We start from the raw sequence: 23,364 nt of genomic DNA on the forward strand, positions 1-23,364 counted from the left end.
TGGTGGATGTATATGTCATTTCAAAATTTCATTAAATAAAAGAATAAAAAGTTTTTATTAAGGTAATTAAAAATTCTGTTAGTAAATTAAATTTGCTGGTAAAGCATTTTAGTGTAAGCATTTTATTATTAAGTTAAATCATTTGTGTTTGTAAATGTTATAAATTATTTGCGTAAAACAAAAAAAGAATACTACATTTACATATAAGTATAATAAGTTTTTACAATTTTTTTTTTAAATTTACAAATCAAAAATTTTAATAAACATAAAGTTTAATTTACTAAAACAAAATTAACAAATACAAAAATCAATTTTTTTTTAAATTTACATATTTTACTCAAAGTTACAACTTAGAGAAATTTGTCGCTATGATTTACTTGTGAATCTCCCCTGGCCGTAGTTGTTTATTGAATTTAATTGTAAAATACAGTGAAAGTTTTTCTTACAAACATTTTATTTGACCAAAAAATTTACTCATAAAATATAGACGTTTTATTTGACTAAAGTAACGAAACCTTTTTTAACAACGCAAATTTTTTCAACTTTTTATCCATTCTATTCGAACAAATTTCCATTCTATTGAAAAACGTTTCGCTTCAAAGACCTTGATATTCTTGAAATCTTTGACATTCTATTAGTAATTTCGATTTAAGTCAATAAAATAAAAACGACAACAAAAATGCCTTCAAATAATGGAAAATACTATTTATAAAAAAAAAAAAAAAAAATTTAAAATCAAAAAATATTGTAACGTTATTTGAGAAACATAAAGAAATAACAAGTGTGCAAAACTATAGTCAACAATGGAGATCAGTAGTAAGCAAAAGTCCTCATCAGCCTGCATCTATTGTTAGCAAACGTCCTCATCAGTCTACATCATCAGTAAGTGAAAGTGCACACTAGCCATGCATTTGTTGCAAGAATGCTCCGAAATCTATGGAGAACTAGAATCCATAGTTCCAGTGTGTCCAAATGTAACTCGTTGGATTGCACACGATCGAGCTTGTTTAGTTGTGTTCAAAAGTTATAAACCAATTTTACAAGCTTTGTCAACATGTTACACCGAACGAAAAGAAGCAGAAGCACTCGGGCTATTTATACAAGCGAGATCACAATCTAACATTGCAACAATATTAATGCTCTTAGATGTGTTTGAAGTGATTCGCCCACTTGTGCTAGCACTACAAAGTTCGCAAGTAGGAATTAGTCTCAGCGACATTCCAACTTATGTCAATCAAGCAAATCATAGTTTAAATGATTTAGTTTCGGGTACTCAACAAAAGTATTTCACAGAAAAAAATTTTATTGAAATGAAATCAGCGACTGATGAAATAATTTTTTCGTTACCAGCCACAAGCCGATTATAAAATAAAATAAAAAATTTGACCTAAGTGAGTTTGAGTTAAACATTTTTAGATCTTTTGTAAATAGTTTTAAAAGTGAACTAAAAAACACTTTCGCGCAAATGGAATTTTGGCAATCGCTTTCGATTTTTGACCCAAGACAATTGCCTAAAACACTCAGCCAACTTTCTAGTTATGGTGAAGAAAGCTTAGAGCAACTTATAGCTCACTATGACAAACCAAAAAGCAGTAACAAATTTGGAGCAATACACGTTCAAGTTCCAGATATCTCAGAAACTGAGACAAAAACCGAATTTGAAAGTTTCAAAATTATGTTATTTAATAAACGCCGAGAATGGGAAAACAGTTTCGATATACGTATATCGAAAGAAAAAGATCAAGAGATAGTAAAAATTGTATGTTTTTGACTAAGTTACTCCTTATATTTCCTTTGAGTGTAGCTTGCGTTGAAAGATTTTTTTCAAAATTAAAAATAGTTAAAAACCGTCTTCGAAATCAGCTAAGCCAAAGCACATTAGAAAGCTTGATGATGATTGCAATAGAAGGTCCGAAGGAGTGTTTTGATGACAATTTGTTAGAGTACTTTGTCGACGAGTTAAAACGTAAAAATCCAAATATGAGAATTATGTTGTAAATTGATAGTTTACAACGTAAATCTCATATTTTGATTTTTTTATTTGAGACTACAGACTATTGGTGAATATTTATTGTTTGTAATTTTTTTCACGAAATATTCACGGTGATTATTTACAGCCATACAAGGCTATTGTAATTAATTTAAGAAACTTTTAAAATGATGGAGCTTTTTTTTTTTTTACTCGCCAGCCGAGCCGACATCAGCCTAAATTTCCAATCTGATGGAAACGCGATATAAATTTTATTCCTGGGTAACACTCTGATATGTTATATGCAAAACTAAATTTCCATTTATTGATATATATAAATAAACAAATGTATATACAAATGTATATATACAACCTTCGGAATTAGGAAAAATGAGGTCGGCAATAATTTACCAACCTCAATCTTTAAGAGGTCAGCATCAGGTTGGGAAATTTTTTGCCAATCTCAAACAATTTTAGGTCAGCAGTTAGGTTGACATTGCTGAATGTCGACCCTAATTCCAAGGGATAATATATATATATATATATATATATATATATATATATATTTATATATATTTATATATATTTATATATATTTATATATATATATATATTTATATATATATATATATATATATATATATATTTATATATATATACATATATTTATATATATATGGGTGATTCTAAAAACAATTTTTTTTGAAATTGATTGCTGCCACCCCAAAAATGTGTTCTGTGCAATAAATTAATACTAAATTTAAAAAATTTTTGAATGAAAAAATTTTTAGGGGTCGCTCAAGACCCTTAAACATCAGATGGGTCCCTAATATTAAAAAAAAAAAAAGTTCCTCAAAAGCATATCATGTTGGGTCTAAAAATTTCAAAAATAGTAAAAAAAAATTCTACAAACACGAATTAATAAAGTTTGTTTAAAAAAACTATAAAAATATGTACTTTTTTATTTTTAGTTAAAAAATGATAGTTTTTAGGCCATAAAATTTAAACTTCTTAGCCATAAAATTTAAACTTCTTAGCCATAAAATTTAAACTTCTTTGAAATCTTTATATAAAATGATTGTTATTTTTAGAATTTTTATAAAATTTCACTTCCTTTGAGACCCAACATGATATGCTTTTAAAAAACTTTTTTTTTCAAAATATTTGGGACCCGTCTGATGTTTAGATGTCTTGAGCAACCCCTAAAAATTTTTTTATTTAAAATTTTTTTTTATTTAAAAGTTTTTTTAATTTAGTATTAATTCATTACATAGAACACATTTAGGGGGTGGCAGCAGACAATTTCAAAAAAAGTTGTTTTGAGAATCACCCTAATATTTATATATATATATATATATATATATATATATATATATATATATATATATATATATATATATATATATATATATATATATATATATATATATATGTATGTATATAGATATAGATATATTTAATGAAAATCTCATTTTATGTAACAGTAATTTTTATAGCAGTGTTTCATAAAATGATTATCTTATTATTATATATTCTGTTTAATTAGCTGAGCATGAGAGTTAACAACTTTATTGCTAATTGATAATTAACATGGGAAGTTTTTAAAATAATTTTAATGAGCAGAGATGAATGTGCAATTATTTTTCTTTAACGTTGTTAACTCTAAAAATTAAAATTTTTATTTTGTCATTATATTTAGTTGTTGCACATAACTAAAAAAATTTTCTATTCCAATAGTACTTTGTTTATTTTTTTTATTTAATCATTTTTATTTAACTTTTTCATAGCTTTTCACTCCATTTGCAAAATCATTGTGATAAACTATTTTTAAATAAATTAAAACTGTTATAGTAGCACTTCACAAAAAGATTTCCTTTAGTATTAAGTATTTGGTTTAAATTGTTTTATTATTTTATAAAAAATGTTTTAATATTGACCAAATTGACCACTCCAGGCTTGGTCAGGAAGCGGGAGCGATTGTTCTTGAGTACTGAGCACGGAAATAAAATATAGTTGTGAAAAACTGGCCAGATTTTTTATTCGTATTAAAAACATTTAAGTTTATGTACAGTTTTGTTTTACGGACTTATATGGAAACATACATAAACTTGAATGTTCTTAAAACATCTTTGTGCAGAAGAATAAAAAGAATATTTGCGAACACTAAAAACGAGCAAAATCTACAAACAAACTAATTCTATTGGTTCTAAAAATACGCTGACTACGCGAAATAAAGTTCTGGAGTATTCTATTGAAATGTTTTAAAAATTGTATTATTCGTTATACGTTAAGTTTTGAGATTTCTAGCATAAATTGTTTTAAGAATATATTATTAAACGAACTATTATTTTGTGGTTCATTCTCAGAGCCACATCTGCAAAGCCGTAAACCTTTTAACAAATTATTATTAACTATTTAATTATGATCTTACTTGAATTTGCTATTTACTTATGATCTTTCTTGGAAACTACATACCAAATCATTGCAAAATTAGCATCTGCTAAGGTTGCATCTCTTTATCGTACTAGCCACTTTTTTAATAAGGATTTTATTCTTTATCTCTATGAATCTCAAATCTGGCCTTGTATGGAATTCTGTTGCCATATCTGGGGCATATCTTCCAATGATGCGTATTCTCTTTCAGACAAGGTTCAAAAACGCACTGTAAGTATAGTTAGACCTGCTCTTGCAACCAACCTCCAACCATTATCACATCGTCATAATGTTGCTTTTATTTCTCTTTTCTATAAATATTATAATGGGCACTGCTTCAAAAAGCTAGCATTTTTAAACAAATGCGCTGAAAAAATTATTTTTTAATTATGTTGAAAATAAATAACTTTAACACGTTTATCTTTACTAACATTTTTATATTAGCATAACCCTTTTAAATAAAGTAGCTAATGATTTTAATTAAAGTATCATTGAAAGTTGTATAAATATTTATTGATATTATTTAATTATATAAGATTTTTTTATAAGTAAATTGAAAAAAGTATAAATTATAAAAAATAAAATTTTAATTTTTTAAGTGACAATGTTTTTATATTATTGAAATGCATTTAAAAAAAGTAACAAATCACTGCTAATGATTTTTACAAAAATATTAATGAATAATATATATATATATATATATATATATATATATATATATATATATATATTTATATATATCTTTATATATTTATAAGTATTTATTTTTTATTATAAATGTATTTATATAAAAAAAAAATTATATAAACTTTTTAATCAAATGATCTAATTATTTTTTCTTTTATTTACGTTATTGTGGAGCGTTGCTAAAAAACTTTTTTTTTAACTTTTAAATGTGTGCATTTGTTAAACAATTGTTAGATGTAAGTTATTACTTTATTTAAAAAGCTTATCGCATAATATTAAATTAGTAAAAACAAACAGTTCAAAGTAATTTATTCCAAATGTAATTTAGATAATCTTATCATTATAGTTTATTATTTATTTTAATTAAGTTTTAGTTTTGTTTTTTTGAATTTAGTTTTAGTAAAATTATTTTTATTTTATTTTTCATTATTTCTTTCATGAAGATTTATTGGCTTCTTCTACAATAAGTTTTTTTTTAAGCTTCTTTAGTAAAGGGTGGACCATAATATATGTTATGCAGTTTTTGACATTTTTTAACGCTTCTTCCTCATAACGCATCTGTAACACTTTATTTACCTCCCCCCTCCCCCTAATATTATGCAACAATTTTGTACCTTCTCCCTCCTAAAAAATTTTTTTTTAATTTTTTTATGGGAAGGGGGGGGGGGGGTTGAGGGGTTTGTACAAAACTTAAAATTTTTCTTTACCAAGAATTGTATATATTATAGCTAATTCTATAAAACATTGCTATCCTAAACATAATACGAATTTTAAAAAATCTATTCTTTAGATATATAATACATGCAAAATGTTATATATAATATATAATACATGCAAAAATATTATTTTATAAATAAATTTTTCTTACAAACCGATACGTTAGGGTGGCTGAGTGGATTCCGCTTCAGGCTAGTAATCCAAGGGTTCCAGGTTCGCCTCTCGGTATCGAAATTTTTTTATTATTTTTTAATTAGTGGTAGTTTTTTCATTGCTACACACTTTTGTGCACCAACTAAATAAAGTTCTAAAGCGCAGAACGTGCACTGCACATAGACTGTTACAGTTGTAACAGTTTGTAACAACTCCATTAACAGAGTGTACACATCGACTATATAAGATTTAGGGGTAGTTGATTTTACAATCAACATGTAGATACATCAACTGAGGGTTTTAGTTTGGTCAGATACTCTTTTAATTAAAAGTCTTTTTAATTAAAAGTCTTCTCTAGACTTTAAACTAAAAAAAAAAAATGTTGCGTCACAAAATCGAGACCCCAAACCTTGTAACAAATCGTCACAAAATTGCCTACCCCTCCCCCCTAAACCTGGGCGTAATTTATGGACGACCCCTAAAAATTATTTTTTTAACCTGTTTTTAAAATGTATACAAATTTCAAAACATATTAACAGCCGTGGTCAAGTTTTCAAAATCAGAGTATTTGCGTGATCATATTATGATGTGAAATCGCACGCCTTCCTAGTCAAGCCTGCATATACTATCGAAAAATAAAATAATAGAGTTTCATTTAATCAATATAATTATTATAAATTAAAAAATCAAATCCTATGAAATACTTTTAGTATAAATAAACATAAAGATCTTGCAAAGTTCTTTTTATAATTTACAACAAAGCCAAATTGAATAATTTTAATATACAAACATAATTTATAAAAAATTAAATTTTGTTATTGCAACTTGTTAAAAACACTACTTCGTTTTTATTTTAAATACAAAGCTTCTGTGTGTATAAAACATTGGAATGCTTAAATTAATTTTATTAAAAATTGTTTGATTTTCTAATAACTGTACATAATGGTACAAAGTTTATTTTTTTAGTTCATGTATATGCTTTAGAGTGAGTCCTATTTGTTGTTGTTTTATTTTCATAAATTAATATCAACTAAAATTAAACTACTATCAAATAATACAATTTATTTACCTTCTAAAATTGTGTTTATTTAGTCAGGTGCTCAAACTATAGCATCACAGTTTGAGTATAAAACAGAACATCCTAACTGACAATAATTACTTGACTTAGTTTTAATATAATCTATGACTATAGTTAACCTTTTAATGGTTAATGGTTAACCGCACATATCGCATATATAATCCTAGAGACTATTCACATTTAAGATTGATTTGAATAACTGATATTGATCCATTAAATAAGTTAATTTGAAATCGGCTTACTTAATAGAACTCTTCCAGCGCTGTGTAAAATAATAAAATATAAATGTAATACATAATTAAAACAAAAACTCACCCACAACCATCAAAGTAAACTGGAATCCTTTCTTGACACTTTTACGAAAGACTTGATTAGGCAAATTTGCAAACCCAACATAGTTTTCAAGTCCTTTTTTGCCAACTGGCTAAAGAAAAAAGTTTTTTTTTTTAAACTACAAACTAGCTTCATATTATTTAAACACCTCCATTTTTAGTTTGTCAAAGTAAATGTTAGTAAATATCATTGATATTTACTAACATTTACTCAGACAATATTTAGTTAATTTAGTTAAAAGACGTAGTTAAAAAATATATATATAAAAATCAGCTATTGCAGTTATCAATCACTTCGTAATTGCTAAAGTTATTCAGACTAATTGGATTCACAGCTTTATATAAAAAAATATATATTTTATGTTTACTATTTTTAATAGTACATTGTACTATTTGGTTTAATTTTCTATCTGATGATTTTCTATCTGATGATAACTTGATGCGATAATTACTTAACTTTATTACAACTACTAAAGTTTAAACTGAAAAATTTTGTTTTGGGATTAATGGATAAATATTTTTATGGAATACTAGTTATTGAGTTTAATGATAATAACAGAATTTAAAGATTTAATAAACTGAAAAATTGAAGACCAGAAATACTTTCAGGTATCACAACTCACAATAACTTAATTCAGCTTTTTAAGTGTGAAAAAAAATATGAGGACAGTGCGAACCAAAACCCATACTTATACACAAAACAACATAAAACATCGATTTGTTTCTTATCTACTTGATATTTTTTATTTACTAGTCTATATCCAAATTAATATGTTAAAAATAGAAATCAATAATATAACAAATTATTAGAAATATTATAAATTTCTAATAATTTGTTACAAATTATTAGAAACTATATAAATAAATAATACAAGTACTAACAACTTAAACCAATATTTCATTTTTAAACAGATATAACAAGAGTTTAACTTGTTTCTAGTTGAACTCCCTTTTTATTTTTTAAAGTTATTTTAGGTGCTCCCAGAAGTCCTTACGGTCTTATCACAGAGCACCGTGGAAGAGCATTTAACAAGAAGTTCACACCTACTTCAGTACCAATGTCACTTGTTGGGCTAAGGCTGCCGTTGAACCTCGGACCTCAGGGTTCTGAGCCAAAACTCTAACTACTGCGCCATGGCTGCTCCTTTAATCTTAACTTGTTCATCAGAGGTTTGTTACCACAATTAAGGTAGCCTCCTTGACTGTAATGACCTTCTCAGCTTTGGGGAGGCAAATTAACATAAAAAAGCTAAGTTTACAGTGAAGATCTTAACTCTTAATTCTTAATGAGCATATGTTAAATTGTTTAAAGAATCATAATCAGTTATGAACAAAGAGACAGCTTACTTTTACACTCAAAATCACTTTATGAAATAATATTTTGAATTCCCGCAGGTGCAAAACCTAATGTAACACACACCTTTTCTTTTTTTTTTAAACATTTTCGCTTCCACAAGGCTGCAAGCAACCACTAATTAAAGTTGGAAGTTACTGAAAGAGAAAAGATGAAGATTGTAGAGCAAGATAACGATTGACGGACGACTAAAGAATTGCAACTTATATGAATCAGGAAAGCAAGATAAAGGAAGCAAATTCCAAAGAGCTGATGTTCGAAGAAAAAAACTAGATGAATAAGCGTTTTTGGAGCACTTAGGAACAGTCACAGAAAAAAGATGACACTTAATTGAAGGACAAGTAACACGAGAATGAACTTTAGTTAATGGCACAAGAGCGCTAGCTCTTTAAAGCAGTGCCCATTATAGTATTTGTAGAAAAGAGAAAGAGAAGCAACATTACGATGATGTGATAATGATTGGAGGTTGACCGCAAGAGCAGATCCAACTATGTTGCGTTTTTGCACCTTGTCTAAAAGAAAAAGGGCATCATTAGAAGACCCGCCCCAGATATGGCAACAGTATTCCATACAAGGCCAGATTTGATATTAATAGAAATAGAGAATAGAATCCTAAGTAAAAAAGTGACGAGCTCGATAAAGAGATGCAACCTTAGCAGATGTTAATTTTGCAACTGATTTGATATATGGTTTTCAAGAAAGATGGGATGTAAGAGTTAATCCTAGAAGATGAAGAGTAGATGACTCATCGAGTACATCCCCGTTCATAAATATAGGAAGATCTACATTATTGTGATAACAATTGGCTGAAAAAAATTGAGTTTTATCTGTATTGAAGTTCACCAGCCACTGTGAGCCTTATTCCGTAGCAGAAGTGAGTTTCTTATCATGACAAGAATAAATGGTAGTACCATCAGCAAACAATGCCACCTTAGATGTGAGAATATCTGGAAGATCATTAATGTAAATTAAAAAGAGTATAGGGCCAAGGATAGAACCTTGAGGAACCCCTGAAGTTACAGAATAAGAAGAAGAGTGCTGTCCATCAAGGACAACTTTTATACTACGATTAGAAAGGAAGGATTCAATAATCACACGCAAATAAAACATAGACCAATGCGTAGTAAATATACACATTAGACTGATGCAGAACAAAACCTTTTATCTGCAGAATATTTTAAGTACCATCAAATGTTTAGAGCTTTAGGCAAAAAACTAGCTAGATACTCAGTATTAACCAAAATTACTATTTGTTTCATCCCTAGTTATATGTCATTATGAAATAGCAGATTAAAATTGAACATATTAAATCTGTTACTACCAGAAATTTTACCAGTCTTCTTCGTTTGAAATTTAATGCCAGCTCCTAAAAAAGCGCTGGCAGGATGATCATTTTTAAGTTAGCTTGTGCGGCTTTGAAAAAAAAATTTTTTCTTCTGCTATTTAAATTTAAATAAAAATAGAAAAAAGATCGTTTTGAATAAATACTATATAAAATAGTTAAAAAAAAAACAAGTTAAAAAAAAGGCTATTTTTCATGAAAGTTGAACAAATAAACAAAAAAGTTTTTTGTTGCGATTTAAAATATAACGCTTTTATTTATTGGCAAGCGCTTGCCTAAGTCTTTGCAGGCGTGTGGGTGAGCGCAAAAAGACTTAAGCACAAAAGCGCTGGCTAAACGGAGAAGACTGTTTTACCATCCAAAATTCACAACCTTTTAGCCTTACTCACTACAGCCTTTAGAATCCAAAAGATTTCAGTTCAATGTAACAGTAGTAATTAGCAGACAATAGGATACAACATACTGTAGGATGTATGTATGTTGTATCCTATTCAGATCAAAAGGATACAACATAGATTCATAACATTATGTATGTATGTATGTATGTATCTATGAATAAATTTATTTGTGGATGTGTTAAGGCGTTTAATTTTTATAGTCATATATTATAAATTATATAAGTAAGTGTAAACATAGAATTATTTAAATCATTTAAAATAAGTTTCAACTTTTTCATCCATATGTCACTAATGATCATTAATAAAAAATTTACATTTTTGAATAATTGTTTTATCTTTTGTGCTTTGAGAAATTTTAATTTTGGTGCTTGTTTAAAATGAGTACTTAACTTTATTGTGTTTGTTATTTTATTTTAAACTAATAAAGGTCAATATTTTGCATAAGAAAAAATCTTAAGTTTTAAAGTACTTAACAAGGTGTGCGTGGAAAGGCATACATGATATATAAGAGTGCTCCTATAAATTCTATCATTAAATCAGATTATTCAAGATTTTCACAAAACTGCCACACATACTTGTATTTTAATATAAGAAAAATGTATGATACCAGAGGATAAGTTATGAATTACAACAAATAAGAAACTAAAATATAAAGAGTTTTTTAGAGATATTTCATAGACCTTATCAACAATATACCTATCATAAATTCACATAACAGACTTAAAGAAAATAAAAACTCGTTTAACTTGGAAGAAATAAAGATGAGTTTATTTATAATTTTCAATATTATAAGTAGCAAATACTTGAAAGAACTACAGTAAGAACTTCTAATTAAATATTAAATTAAAGTTAGTAAGATCAAAACTACTATAAAAAAAAACTTCGAGTCTTAAAAAATTTAACGTTGTATATTTATAAGTACAAAAATTGTAAGTGTAGATGCTTAAATATAAGTATAAGAATTTTATTGAACTAAATAGTAATAAACGTGTGAAATTTTTAAACATCAGTAATTTTTATTTTTCATTTAAACGTACTTTATTCGGTAGGGAGGTAAAATTATTTGCAATTTTTAATATTTGCAAAGTTACACAGGATGTTTGAGTCGAATCTTCAAAAAAAAAAGTACATGTTTACCGGCAAATTTCCTTCTTCAACCATATAAACAGCTTTATAATAACTTATTATTTAAAAAACGTTGTTATAGATTCAAATTATAAAGAATTTTTTCTACAAAACAGTTATTTGTATTTGTTTACAAAGCTTGTTGCATCTTCATTCTTAACTCTGACATTTTGTCAATAGTAATTGCGCAGAATCGCAAATTTGCGCAAAATCCTGCTGTTAAACCTAACAAAAAGCCATTAAAAGATGAACTTTCAATAAATATTTATTTAACAAATGATTTAATTGATTGCTTAATTAAGTTAACCTTGTTATTAGGAAAACAATTGTTATAAAATAAATTATGACAACTATTTAAAATTATTTCAACAATTAAAATACCAAAAAACTTTGTTTGCAAACAAAACAAATAAAATAGGATTTTAAAACAAAATTATAGCAGTTGCGAAAGCGTTTACTACTCAAAACTATTTTTTAGGATACTTAAAAAGAGAAAAAATTCAAATTGTTTAGTTTTAAGAATGTCATTAAAATATGTTGTAATTTTTTAGTTCAGATGTTTTTAAAGTATGTATATATAAACTTAGGCTTTTAACAACTGGTGTTTCTTATTTGAACCTTTAATTGGACCAGCGTTTGACCTAAGTCAAAACATTTAAACAATATTCCAACATTTATTAAACGTATGTTTGATACCTAAGAAGTTACAAAGACGCATTAAAAATTAAAAATATTTTGGGCTAATTAACTGTTTAATTAACTATGCAAATATATCATGGGCAGGTACGCAAACAACAAAACTTTGAAAAATTTATAAGCTACAAAAACACGCTTGCCGAATCTCATACTCTAAGCATAAAAGAGAACACGCAAAAATTTTTATGAAAGATATGAAAATGATGGATATATTTGAAATAAATATCTATCAGCATCTAATTTTTATGTATATATACTACAAATATTATTTGCCAGCAAACCTAAACAACAAGCTTGAAATAAATCTAAATGAAAAGTATGATCTAAGATCAAATGGAATTAACAACTATAAGTTGCCTCGGAAATGTAATAAATTCAGAATTTTGTATATCTTATCGAGGATTTAAATTATGGAATGACTGTCAAAAGGAATTTAAATTTATGGCGAAGTCATTAAATTCATTCAAGCGTCTAACACAAGAAAAAGAAACTAATAAAATTTGATCATTAGAAAAGTTTTCTTTTTTAATTATCCTATTTTTGTTTTGACTATTTTAACGGTAACTTTGTTGTTATTATTATTAGTTTTAATACGAGTTTTTTACCATTATGACATATTATTTAAACTTGTACATAAGGTCTCTAAGAAAAAGTTGTAAAAACGTAATGTTATCTTTATCTTTGAACCTCTATCCGCTTTATTTTGTTGCAGTTGTAACTTACAACTTGTAAGTTATATGGATAAAATAAAGTACTTTTGTACTTTTACTTTATCTATATGCATACGTACATTGTAAAAATGATATTTATACTATGTTAAACAGAAAGAAAAAAAATTCATAGCCTGAGAGACAACTATGAGGAAAGCACAAATTTTTAAAATTTACGCTCTAACAACCGCAACTTTTAAAAAGCGCCACCATTGAAACAAATGGTAGGGATCAAATTTTCTAATCACTCTTAACTATTTACAATGAAAATGAAATTGAGGACGTTTCGTCTCAAGAGGAGGTTTAAACTTTAAACTTACCATACTAAAACTGCTATCAACAATAGATGATCCTTCCGAGCCATCGTCGTACAATGCATCGTCATTTGAAGCGTTAATACCGGAGTCAGTTGGCGACAGTGGCGAAACACTCTAGACAAAAAAATGTTTCTGATAAATATAAGTTACCACATTATGTTCTATCTAGGTTCGCGATAGTGTTTAAAATTGATGCTATGTATGCTATTATACATATTATAAATTAGTAAATCTTATTTGATTATATATTTTATACATTAGGATATCTATATTATAAATTATGCATATTTTCTTACAATTTGTAGACGTGTGTCAATTAAAAGAATCTTCACAAAAAAAAACTTTACACATTCATTATAAATCTTCGTTACTATAAAAACTTTTGTACGAGTATAAATCTTTGCTTCATTTTACTTATAGAAATTATTGTACGAATTTCTTGTAGTTTGTAATGTAAAATCATTCATCGGAGATTAATAAAAGTTGTATTAAAACAAGTTAAAAATATTAACAATACCTAAAAACATATTTTAGGGCAATCCTAAATTTTTTTTCTTCAAATACCAAAAAAACCTCATCACTATATTACTGCCTACTCTTTATAAGGGTATTACGGTTATTTTTGGTTTCCTTAATCTAAAAGTCATGTCTTGCGATTATTCTAATTTTTTTTTTTTTTTTGTCTAAAAAACTGGTGTTCATTATTTTTTCGATTTATGTACGCATACCTGTGGTTTCAGGACCACAATTGTCAATTTCTAAAAAAAGAAATTGACAATTGTGACTCACCACCACCGCAAACCATGTAATCGGCCCTGAAACCACAAGTATGTGTACATAAATCGAAAAAATAATGAACATCAGTTTTTTAGTTATTTCTCCATATCTTAAAATTTCTATTAAAAAAAAATGCCTTTAAAAAAAGATTGGGGGAAGGAGGAATCCCGGCGTTGACCATGGATTTGAAAAATCTGTGTTAATATTTATATGATAATTATATTTCTTATAAATTTATAAGTTTAATAAGTTTATAAAATACGAATAAAGTAAAAATTTTTGAACTTAATTTGAACTGACATGATATATGGTGCCGCAAAAGTTTTTAATTGTTCAAAAACCTTTTTAAACTTTTTATAAATTTAAAGTTATATATTTGAAACTTTACAATTTTTAAATACTTTGAGGTTTTCAGTAGTTCAAAAAAAAAAAAGGCTTTTAATTGTTATATATCGCGCTCTTTTACTAAAGCACCCCATTAGAGTTGACATTCGGCAATACCGACCGAAATGACGACCTTAAAGTGTTTGAGGTCGGCAAAAACTGCCAACCTCGTTTCTATGTTTTATGGTAAGACCTTTGTATCAAATTTGTTTTGCCAATCTGATGCCAACCTCTAAAAGATTGAGGTTGGCAAATTATTGCCGACCTCATTTTTTCGTAATTCCGAGGGTTGCTAAAGTCTTTATTGTCTTATATTGAGATTGAGAACATTTATTTCATTTATAATTTGAATGGCTCCTTTTATATATTAAATCAAACTAAATATTATTTAAAAAATGAATAAAACGTTAAGCAGGTATTATAAATAAATTTTTAATAAGGAACACATATTGATTAAACAACTAAATGCATTAATGGACGCAGTAAAGCAGTAAAATTAGTTTGGAGTTCATTATGCTAACAAAGAATCGTGAAATCATGACAAAAAGTATCCTTGAGTAGGTGAGTCCACACTATGACAATAAATATACTTTTAAACACTCTAGCATTTTTTGAATCATTAGTTTAGGTTTATTTGATCCACCAACATTAACTTAAGCAACACAAGAATTTTGTTGCAGATGACTTATATATAACGGTCATCTCAAAACTGATGAAAAACGGTTTACTAAAGCATTTCAAAAAGAATGCAACTCGGTGAGCACCTGAATTTAAAACAAAGTCAACATGATGTTGTACGCCAACAGACTTTAAAAAATTACATATAATTTACAATGATCCTGTTGACAGCGATAAGTAGATCGACTTCAATTAGGGTTTCTACTGTTAATTATGCTAGCTTACAGTTTAAGATCTTAACTTACAGTTTAAAATGCTTTATTGTTACACATTAAAGCAGACTATAAACACATCAACGTGAAAATTTGCAAGCTTGTTTTCAAATAAACTTCTCCAGCAACAATAGTCATTAGTATGTCTTCACTAGTAGACACAAAAGATGAGTATTGTGGTTCCTACCACAGCCTAAACCTTATGTATATTAGAGAGCACAAACTGCAGCGTATTTTCAACCATATTCTATATTAAAACGAGTATCGATTGTCTCTTATTTTCATAAAATGATATTTTTTTATTCCTAAAATATTGCATTGTTTAACTTTAAACGCCAAATGTTTAACTGACAAACTTTTAATTTAAACGTCAAATTTGAACGTCAAACGTTTAAATGTCAACCTACACGTTTTCTAAAAATGTGCAGAGCGCGGTTCTTACGTAAACTAAATAGGTAGTTAATTTTTTGCAAAAACATATTTAGATTATAGTAAGATTTGTTATTTTTATTTATTCTGCTTGAGCTACATGTATTACGAAGTCATAATCAAACATACTCATACACGCACTCATCTTCACTAGTAATCACTACTCGTACATACTCATACACGCACTCAATCATACTCGTACAACCGTACTCAATCATACTCATATACGTACTCAACTTCACTAGTAATAACCGTACACACACTCAACTTCACTCGTAACAAATCTTAGCTATCGCAGGAGCTAAGAGGATTTTTTTTTTTGAAGAACTTCAAATAATGTTTTTTTATTGTATTAAAACCTAATTTAAATGTAAAAAGTATAAAATTTTAAGTTTTAAAAAGATTTTGTATGCCGTCTCCTAAAGTTTTTGTTTTTAAATCGTTTTATTTCAAAACTCAAATATGTTGAGATAATTCCAACGTAGCAAATTGTAAACCTTATAAAAATGGACTTCTCTGGATGATGGGTCTCTTAGTAACAATATAATGATGTAATTTTGATCTGTAATGCGTTGTTGTGTAAACTTTTAATTAGTTTTTTTTGTAAGTTTACTATTGAATTTCATCAAAAGAATTGACATGAAACCTTGAATATCGATGCTTGTAAAACCTAACATAATGTCTACAGTTGCCAACAACAAAAAAAGTTTTTTTTTTTAAAAATATCTAAAAAACTGTCTGAAAGTTATTTTGCTTACAGAGCAACTAACAGAGCTTAAATAAAATCAAAAATTATACTTGCCTCGTTTTTATTACTTCCTTCGTGCGGATCCTCGCTTCCGTTTAAGGATGGTCTCCACTTTTCTTTTCTTTTTCGTATAAAATTTGTAGCGCTCGATACAACTTTACCTTTTTTCATCGTACTTCCTCGAACGCCTTCGCTCATTCGTGCTATAAGATTGGTGTTCTGATTTTTGTCTTTTGATTTTAAATTACCCGATTCCTCAACAAAATCTTTTCCCTAAAATTAATACACTGTATCACCAAGTTATTTAAAAAAAACTTTCATCAGTAACAAAAAAACTTTTAAACAATAACAAAAAAATATAAGAGAAACGTGTTAAATTTTTAGCGAGTTTATTTTATTGCTATAATAAAAAAATTGTCAAAATAACTGCAAGTAAAAACGTAATATAAATTCAAACAAAATTCCAGCCACATAAAGAAACCACTATAAAACTATTTTTCATTGTATTCTTTTTTTAGAATGTTTATTTAATAAATTATATAAGTATTGAATTTTTTATCAAGTAAAAAGAAATATTAAACTTATTAAAAAGTAAAGCCAATGAAACGAACATCTAAAGAATGATTATATTTTCCAATTCTGTTAGTTAAGACAAACCCATCATCGCGTGTAAACAACTTAAATAAACATATACAACTTACAAATCAAATAAGAAATCCGTCTAAATTTAATTGATTTATTTGGCGCAACGACAATACGTTTGACAGAAAATTAAAACCATAATAAAAAAAAATTAAACATAAAGAAGCAAGGGAAAAAGTCAAATGGTTTTTTTCTTTATTTTTTTTTTTAAAGAAAAGATTTAATACACCAAGCGACGCGAGGAACAGGCATTGCAAGTATACTTAAAAGTATCTTTACGAGATAACAAACTGAAAAAAATTATAAATAAAATTGTACATATAAAGTTTTCTGATCAAAAACAAAACCTCTCTTAAAAACTATGTTTGTTCACCGGAAATTTCTGAATTAAGAAAAATATTTCCAGTAATATCAAGAAACGTTTATGAAGCAATTGCAGTTAAAAAATCAAAATACAAAACAACCAAAATTTTTTTTTACAAAACACACAAGCACATGTGAGTGTTTTTTGAAAAAAAAAATTTTAATAATCAACATTCTGAAAAACCTTACTTTTTACAAGAAATAATATGCAGATTAAAAAATCAGAAGATTTTGATTTTATAATTTCAATTGGATGTTTTGACGGAGCCGAATTGTGCGAGCTATTAGGCCTATACATAATTTGCAAAAAATACGTATTAACTACTAGCAGTTGATATAGAGATGATGGCCTCGAACCATCATCTAAATATTCTAAAATCTACAGGGTGAGGCAAAATTAACTCCCCTATTTGAAAGAGCTGTTATTTTTTATTTTGATATTACCGGTGATTATTTTTTTTTTACAGTTGTAAAGTAGAATAGCACAAAATTAATTATGAATAAATTCAATCCACAACAACGTGCGGAAATCGTGACTATTTTTTTTCAAAATTTAAGTCAGTTGTGTTAACTCAACAAGAATATCGAAAAAGACATCGTAATCAATCAGCACCTGATAAGAAAACAGTTCATGCTTTATCAAATCGATTTGAACAGTACGGAACAACTTTAGACTCTCGCCATTTAGGAAGACCAAGAACCGCCCGCTCTGAAGAAAATATCGCTCGTGTTCGTGAAAGTGTTGCAGAGTCACCAAAAACATCAACAAGAAAACGTGCTCAACAATTAAACATTTCTCAGCGCTCTCTTAGACGAATTTTGAAAAAAGATTTACACCTTTTCTTTTACAAAATCCAGTTAGTGCAAAACCTATAGCTCAGAGACCATAATCAGCGTTTGAAGTACAGTAATGTCATTTTGAGTCTTGCGAGAGAAATTGATAATTTTAGCCAAAAAATGATAATGACGAAGCACATTTTCATCTCAGTGGCCATGTCAATAAACAAAATTCTTGATTCTGGGGTAGTGAAAGCCCACAAATCATTCACGAAACATCATTGCATCCACAAAAAAGAACAGTTTGGTGTGCAATTCATGCCAAAAATGTCATTGGACCTTATTTTTTTTGAAGACGAAAATGGACAAACAACAACTGTTACTGGTGATAATTATCGACAAATGATCAGAGACTTTTTATGCCACAAATGGAAGAACAAAATTGGACAATATGTGGTTTCAACTGGACGGTGCCACACCACATACAGCCAAAGAAACAACACGGATTTTGAAAGACTTTTTTCCAGGTCGATTAATTTCTCGTTTTGGTGATTTGCATTGGCCTGCAAGATCACCTGATTTAACAGCTCCAGACTTCTTATTATGGGGTTATTTAAAAGAAAAGGTGTACGTGAATAAACCCCAAACTCTTGATCAACTGAAAAACAATGATCGACAAGAAATAGAAAACATACTGGTTGAAATACTCAAAAAAGTAATGAAAAATTCAACAAAAAGAGCTGATTTGAGCTGAACCGCTAAAGACGGACATTTAGTTGATATCATTTTTGAAAATTGACAAACAAAAAATTTAAATGCTAAATAAACATATTATTTGAAAAAAAACAAAGATCTTTCATTTATTTCAAAATTGTAAGCAAACCAAATGGGGGAGTTAATTTTGCCTCACCCTATATATCTGCGATAATATCGAAACGGATAAAAAAATATTTATTTGCGTAAATATTAGTTTGAGCATCACCTTTTTACAATATTTTTACAGTACCTTAAGTCAAGCGGATTTAAAGAGAAAAACACTGCCATTCTAAACCAAATTCTAAAAAAAAAAAAAAAAATTACGAGCACAAAACAATGTTTCTTGTAACCTATCTTTTTTAATAAACGTGAAAACAAACACAGAACAGGCAGCCGATCTTAAATCTGATCTCACTTCTGTAACAGATTGGAGCTTAGATTGGCTTATAAATTTTAACTCCAACAAAATTCAGTTATTTACTACAAACAACTATCGTAATACTATCGAGATTCCTATATTTATGAATGGCAACCCTCTCACTGAGTCTTCTTCTTCACGTCTTCTTGCATAATCGTTTACAACTGCCTTTCACGGAAACCATATATACAATCAATTGCTAAATTAGCATCAGCTAAGGTTGCTTCACTTTATCGTGCTCTCCATTTTCTTACTCCTGACTCCATTCTCTACCTCTACAAATCTCTTACTTGTCCTTGTATGGAATACTGTTGTCATATTTAGGTTGGTTCTTCTAATGACGCTCTATCTCTTCTAGACAGGGTCCAAAAATGCATTGTAAACATAGTTGGACCCGGTCTATCTGCTAAGCTTAAGCTTCTTTCCCATTGCTGTAAAGCTGCATCTCTTTCTCTTTTCTAGAAATACTATCATGGACACTGCTCATGGACACTGCTCATGGACGCTACCCAAAGGAACTATCATCTTTAGTTCCATCAACTAAGACTCATTCTCGCTTGACTCGTCATTCAGGAAAGTTTTGTTCATTTTTTGTATCTGTCTCTGCATGTTCTAAAAACTTTTATTTGTCTAATTTTTTTCCCCGCACTTCAACCCCTTGGAACTCTCTCCCATCTTTATGCTTTCCTGGCACATACAACCTTCAACTTTTCAAGTCTTCTATCAACTGTTACCTTGCTTTATAACTCTATTCTTTTTTTCTAGAACACGCAACTATATTGTGGTTGCTTGTTTTTTGGGAGTGAATCATAATTAAAAAAAAAGAAATTTAATTGTTAAGAATCTATCATAAGATCGTAATTTTCATGAACTTTTTAACAGAAACAACGTAAAAGTCCGCTACAGCTGACTTTTAAACATTTTCAAAATCCTTCACACAATAAAATCATACATAAAATCCTTACTTCATACAATAAAATCCTTACATCACACAATAAAGTTATACATAAAATCAGTCCTTCACTTAATAGTAAATTTTATCTTGTAATTTTAACTTTAATTCTCCATCGAGTAATTGCCGTCAGAATAACTCATCAACACTTAATGGAAAATGTTTAAGTAAGAAAATTATTTTCATTTTTAAAGCATGTCAATAGGCAGAGAAGTTCAACTATATTGGGCATACGAAAAAAACATTTAAAGATTGATATTAGAAACTAATAAAAAATCTTTTCTTCATGAAAACGATGCTAATTTTGAACAGAACAGATCGAAACGTGAAAACCCGTCAGTAGGAAATTTATACTTGATGGAGAAATATAATCACTGTTGACTTTATTAAACAAGCGTAACGGGCCGTCCGTAAAGTACGCACGTTCACAGGGGGAGGATGGGGGGTCTTAAAATAGCGTACAAAAGCGTATGGGGGAAGGAGGAAGTGTTCAATATAAAAATACGTACGCACTAATTAAAAAAAAAGACTCCTTGTTAATGTTTGTTTTTCTAATTTATCACAAGTACTTGGTAATAATGTTTTTAAATGAACAACAAATTAAAAAAAAAATAAAACTATACCGTCTCACCAGCTTACCAACAGAAACGTTAATTTTCTGAATAAACATCCTCGTTCGGCAAGATAAAAGGTCGTATGGTATAGAGGTGGGGGAGGGATATAGTGTTCCTCTAAGTTATTGTTTTTGAGTCCGCAAAAATAAGGTTTTAGGCTTTGTTTTGAATATTATTTATCTCGCGTAAGACTCATTTTTTACAGGCTTTTTAAAGAGGGGTGTCAAATTTTTAAATTTTTGCCGTATGTACTTCATGGATGACCCCTAATGAATTTGCTTTTAGTGTCGTCACAAAAATAGATATGTGATCAATAACTTTATTGTCATAACAAAGAACTATTAAAAATAGTGTAGAGTATAGTTTAATAATAGTGTAAAGTGAAAAAATCTCAAGTTCTGTTGTTGTGCATCGGTAAGTTGTCCAGTTTTTATTAATTTCTGAAATTCAATTTACTTAGGCTTACACCTTTGGAAGTTCCACTCCTCGTATATTTTTTGTCGCTATTACGTCTGATAAAACTCATAGTTATATTTTAAATAAATTTTGTAAGCATAAGTTTTTACTATTCGCTCTTTTTTTTTTAAATCATGTATATAATTTTATTTTAAAGCAGAATATGATTCCACATCTTTTGAGACTTAGGTTGACTATGTTTTAGGAAATAATATTATAAGGCCTAAAAATAGGTGCAAAACTTTTCTAATTAAATACATATGCGCGCATATGTATGTATGTATGTATGTAAGTATGTATGTATGTATGTATGTATGTATGTATGTATGTATGTATGTATGTATGTATGTATGTATGTATGTATGTATGTATGTATGTATGTATGTATGTATGTATGTATGTATGTATGTATGTATGTATGTATGTATGTATGTATGTATGTATGTATGTACGTGTGTGTTTGTGTGTGTGTGTGCGCGCGCGCGTGTGTGTGTATTTAAATGTGTAACTTTTTTTTTATCTGGATTATTAAGATTAAGGTAATTAAGTCGCTTCATAAAAATCTAAGTTTTGTGACAGAGCACCGCGGAGGAGCATTTAACTAGGAAGTTCTGTTAATGAATTTAAATTTAGTTAAGATTAGTAAACAGAAACTTTTAAACAAAAAGCCATCACATTTGAGGGTTTGTAGGAAAAAGTTTTTTTTGAATTTTTTTTTTCCTGGCATAATCATAACCATGCATTTGTTGACTCCATATCTAAAAGTTATCTACCCCAAACACAAAAAAGTTCTTGCCCCTCTTCATTTTATCAATATGTAGTTAAATGGCGTTTGTAAAAAGACAACATTTTGATAATTATCAATATGTTAAAAAATACTTAAAAAAAAAATTATGTTTACTAAGTATCCTAACTAAGTAAACAAACAAAATAATCTGCAAGAAATATGATAGCAAAAATCTTTTTTAAGCACAAATTTATGTTTATCAGACATTATTCTTCAAATTACTAGTAAAAATTAAATGGTACAAACTATTACTATGAAACAATAAACGATATTTTACAGCATTCTACAAAAACACATAGCTTGAGTTTAAAAATATCAGACCTCACTCTTTGTTCTTCCAAGAATGGCATGCTCATTGTTATTTTCATTGACATACCCATCAAACACATCTTCGCTGATTTTTCTTGAATTTGATAAAGTGTTGCTTCTTGATCGAAGAGCATTCCTGCTATATGAACTCATTTTCTTCTTTTTTTTTTTCAACTTTTACTAAGTTTAACTTGTATTTTTTGTTTGTTTGATTAGCAACAACACCGCAAACCTTTTCGGAATGTTTTCATTTAATAGTTCATGTGATCTTGAGTTGACAAAGTCAGCGATTAAACAGCAAGAGATGTTTAGGTGAAATATTTTGTGGAGTTTAAAATAAAAAATTATAAAATAACAGGCATGATAAAACTTTCGAGTTTTTAAAAAAAAATGTTTTTATAGTAACGAATATTTGTAGAAAATAAAACTTTTATTAATGTTTTGTTTGGGTGTTTTGAATTGTGCTTTTCCGTTACCTTCAGCGAAAAAATTATTTGTAATACTCCTTTTTTTTTTAAAGGAAATAATAAGGGAAGTGTTTTTAAAACAATTTTTCGCAGTTAAAATCAAAATAATAATTGAAATATTGACCACCAGTTTAATGTTCATTATGCTTTTATAATGGATGCAAAAAATTATCAACCATTTAATTCTCTATCCAAAATTAAGTAATAGTTATTTACCGCTATTATTATTAGTACATTAGTATTTACAAACAGCAAATATGCAAATATATATAAAGCAAATGTCT

At 28.0% G+C, this 23,364-nt stretch overlaps 1 protein-coding gene across 3 annotated transcripts in view; it reads right to left on the reverse strand.

The window, feature by feature from the left end:
• Positions 1-22,864, reverse strand: part of LOC100209354 (septin-7) — a 65,877-nt gene extending 43,013 nt beyond the window's left edge. The window contains exons 1-4 of one of the 3 annotated variants that reach the window (XM_065819971.1): positions 22,626-22,864; positions 16,594-16,812; positions 13,315-13,425; positions 7,353-7,461 (exon numbers count right to left, since the gene is read on the reverse strand). In XM_065819971.1, the coding sequence (XP_065676043.1) occupies positions 7,353-7,461; positions 13,315-13,425; positions 16,594-16,812; positions 22,626-22,766 (580 nt within the window). In that variant the 5' untranslated portion in view covers positions 22,767-22,864. Of the gene's footprint in view, positions 1-7,352; positions 7,462-11,600; positions 11,830-13,314; positions 13,426-16,593; positions 16,813-17,150; positions 17,228-22,625 lie in introns of those variants that run through there. The other 2 variants (XM_065819973.1, XM_065819972.1) reach the window with 2 other exon arrangements.
• Positions 22,865-23,364: the final 500 nt, after the last annotated feature.

The sequence above is a fragment of the Hydra vulgaris genome, chromosome 15, assembly GCF_038396675.1.
Source record: "Hydra vulgaris chromosome 15, alternate assembly HydraT2T_AEP".
Classification (NCBI taxonomy): domain Eukaryota; kingdom Metazoa; phylum Cnidaria; class Hydrozoa; order Anthoathecata; family Hydridae; genus Hydra; species Hydra vulgaris.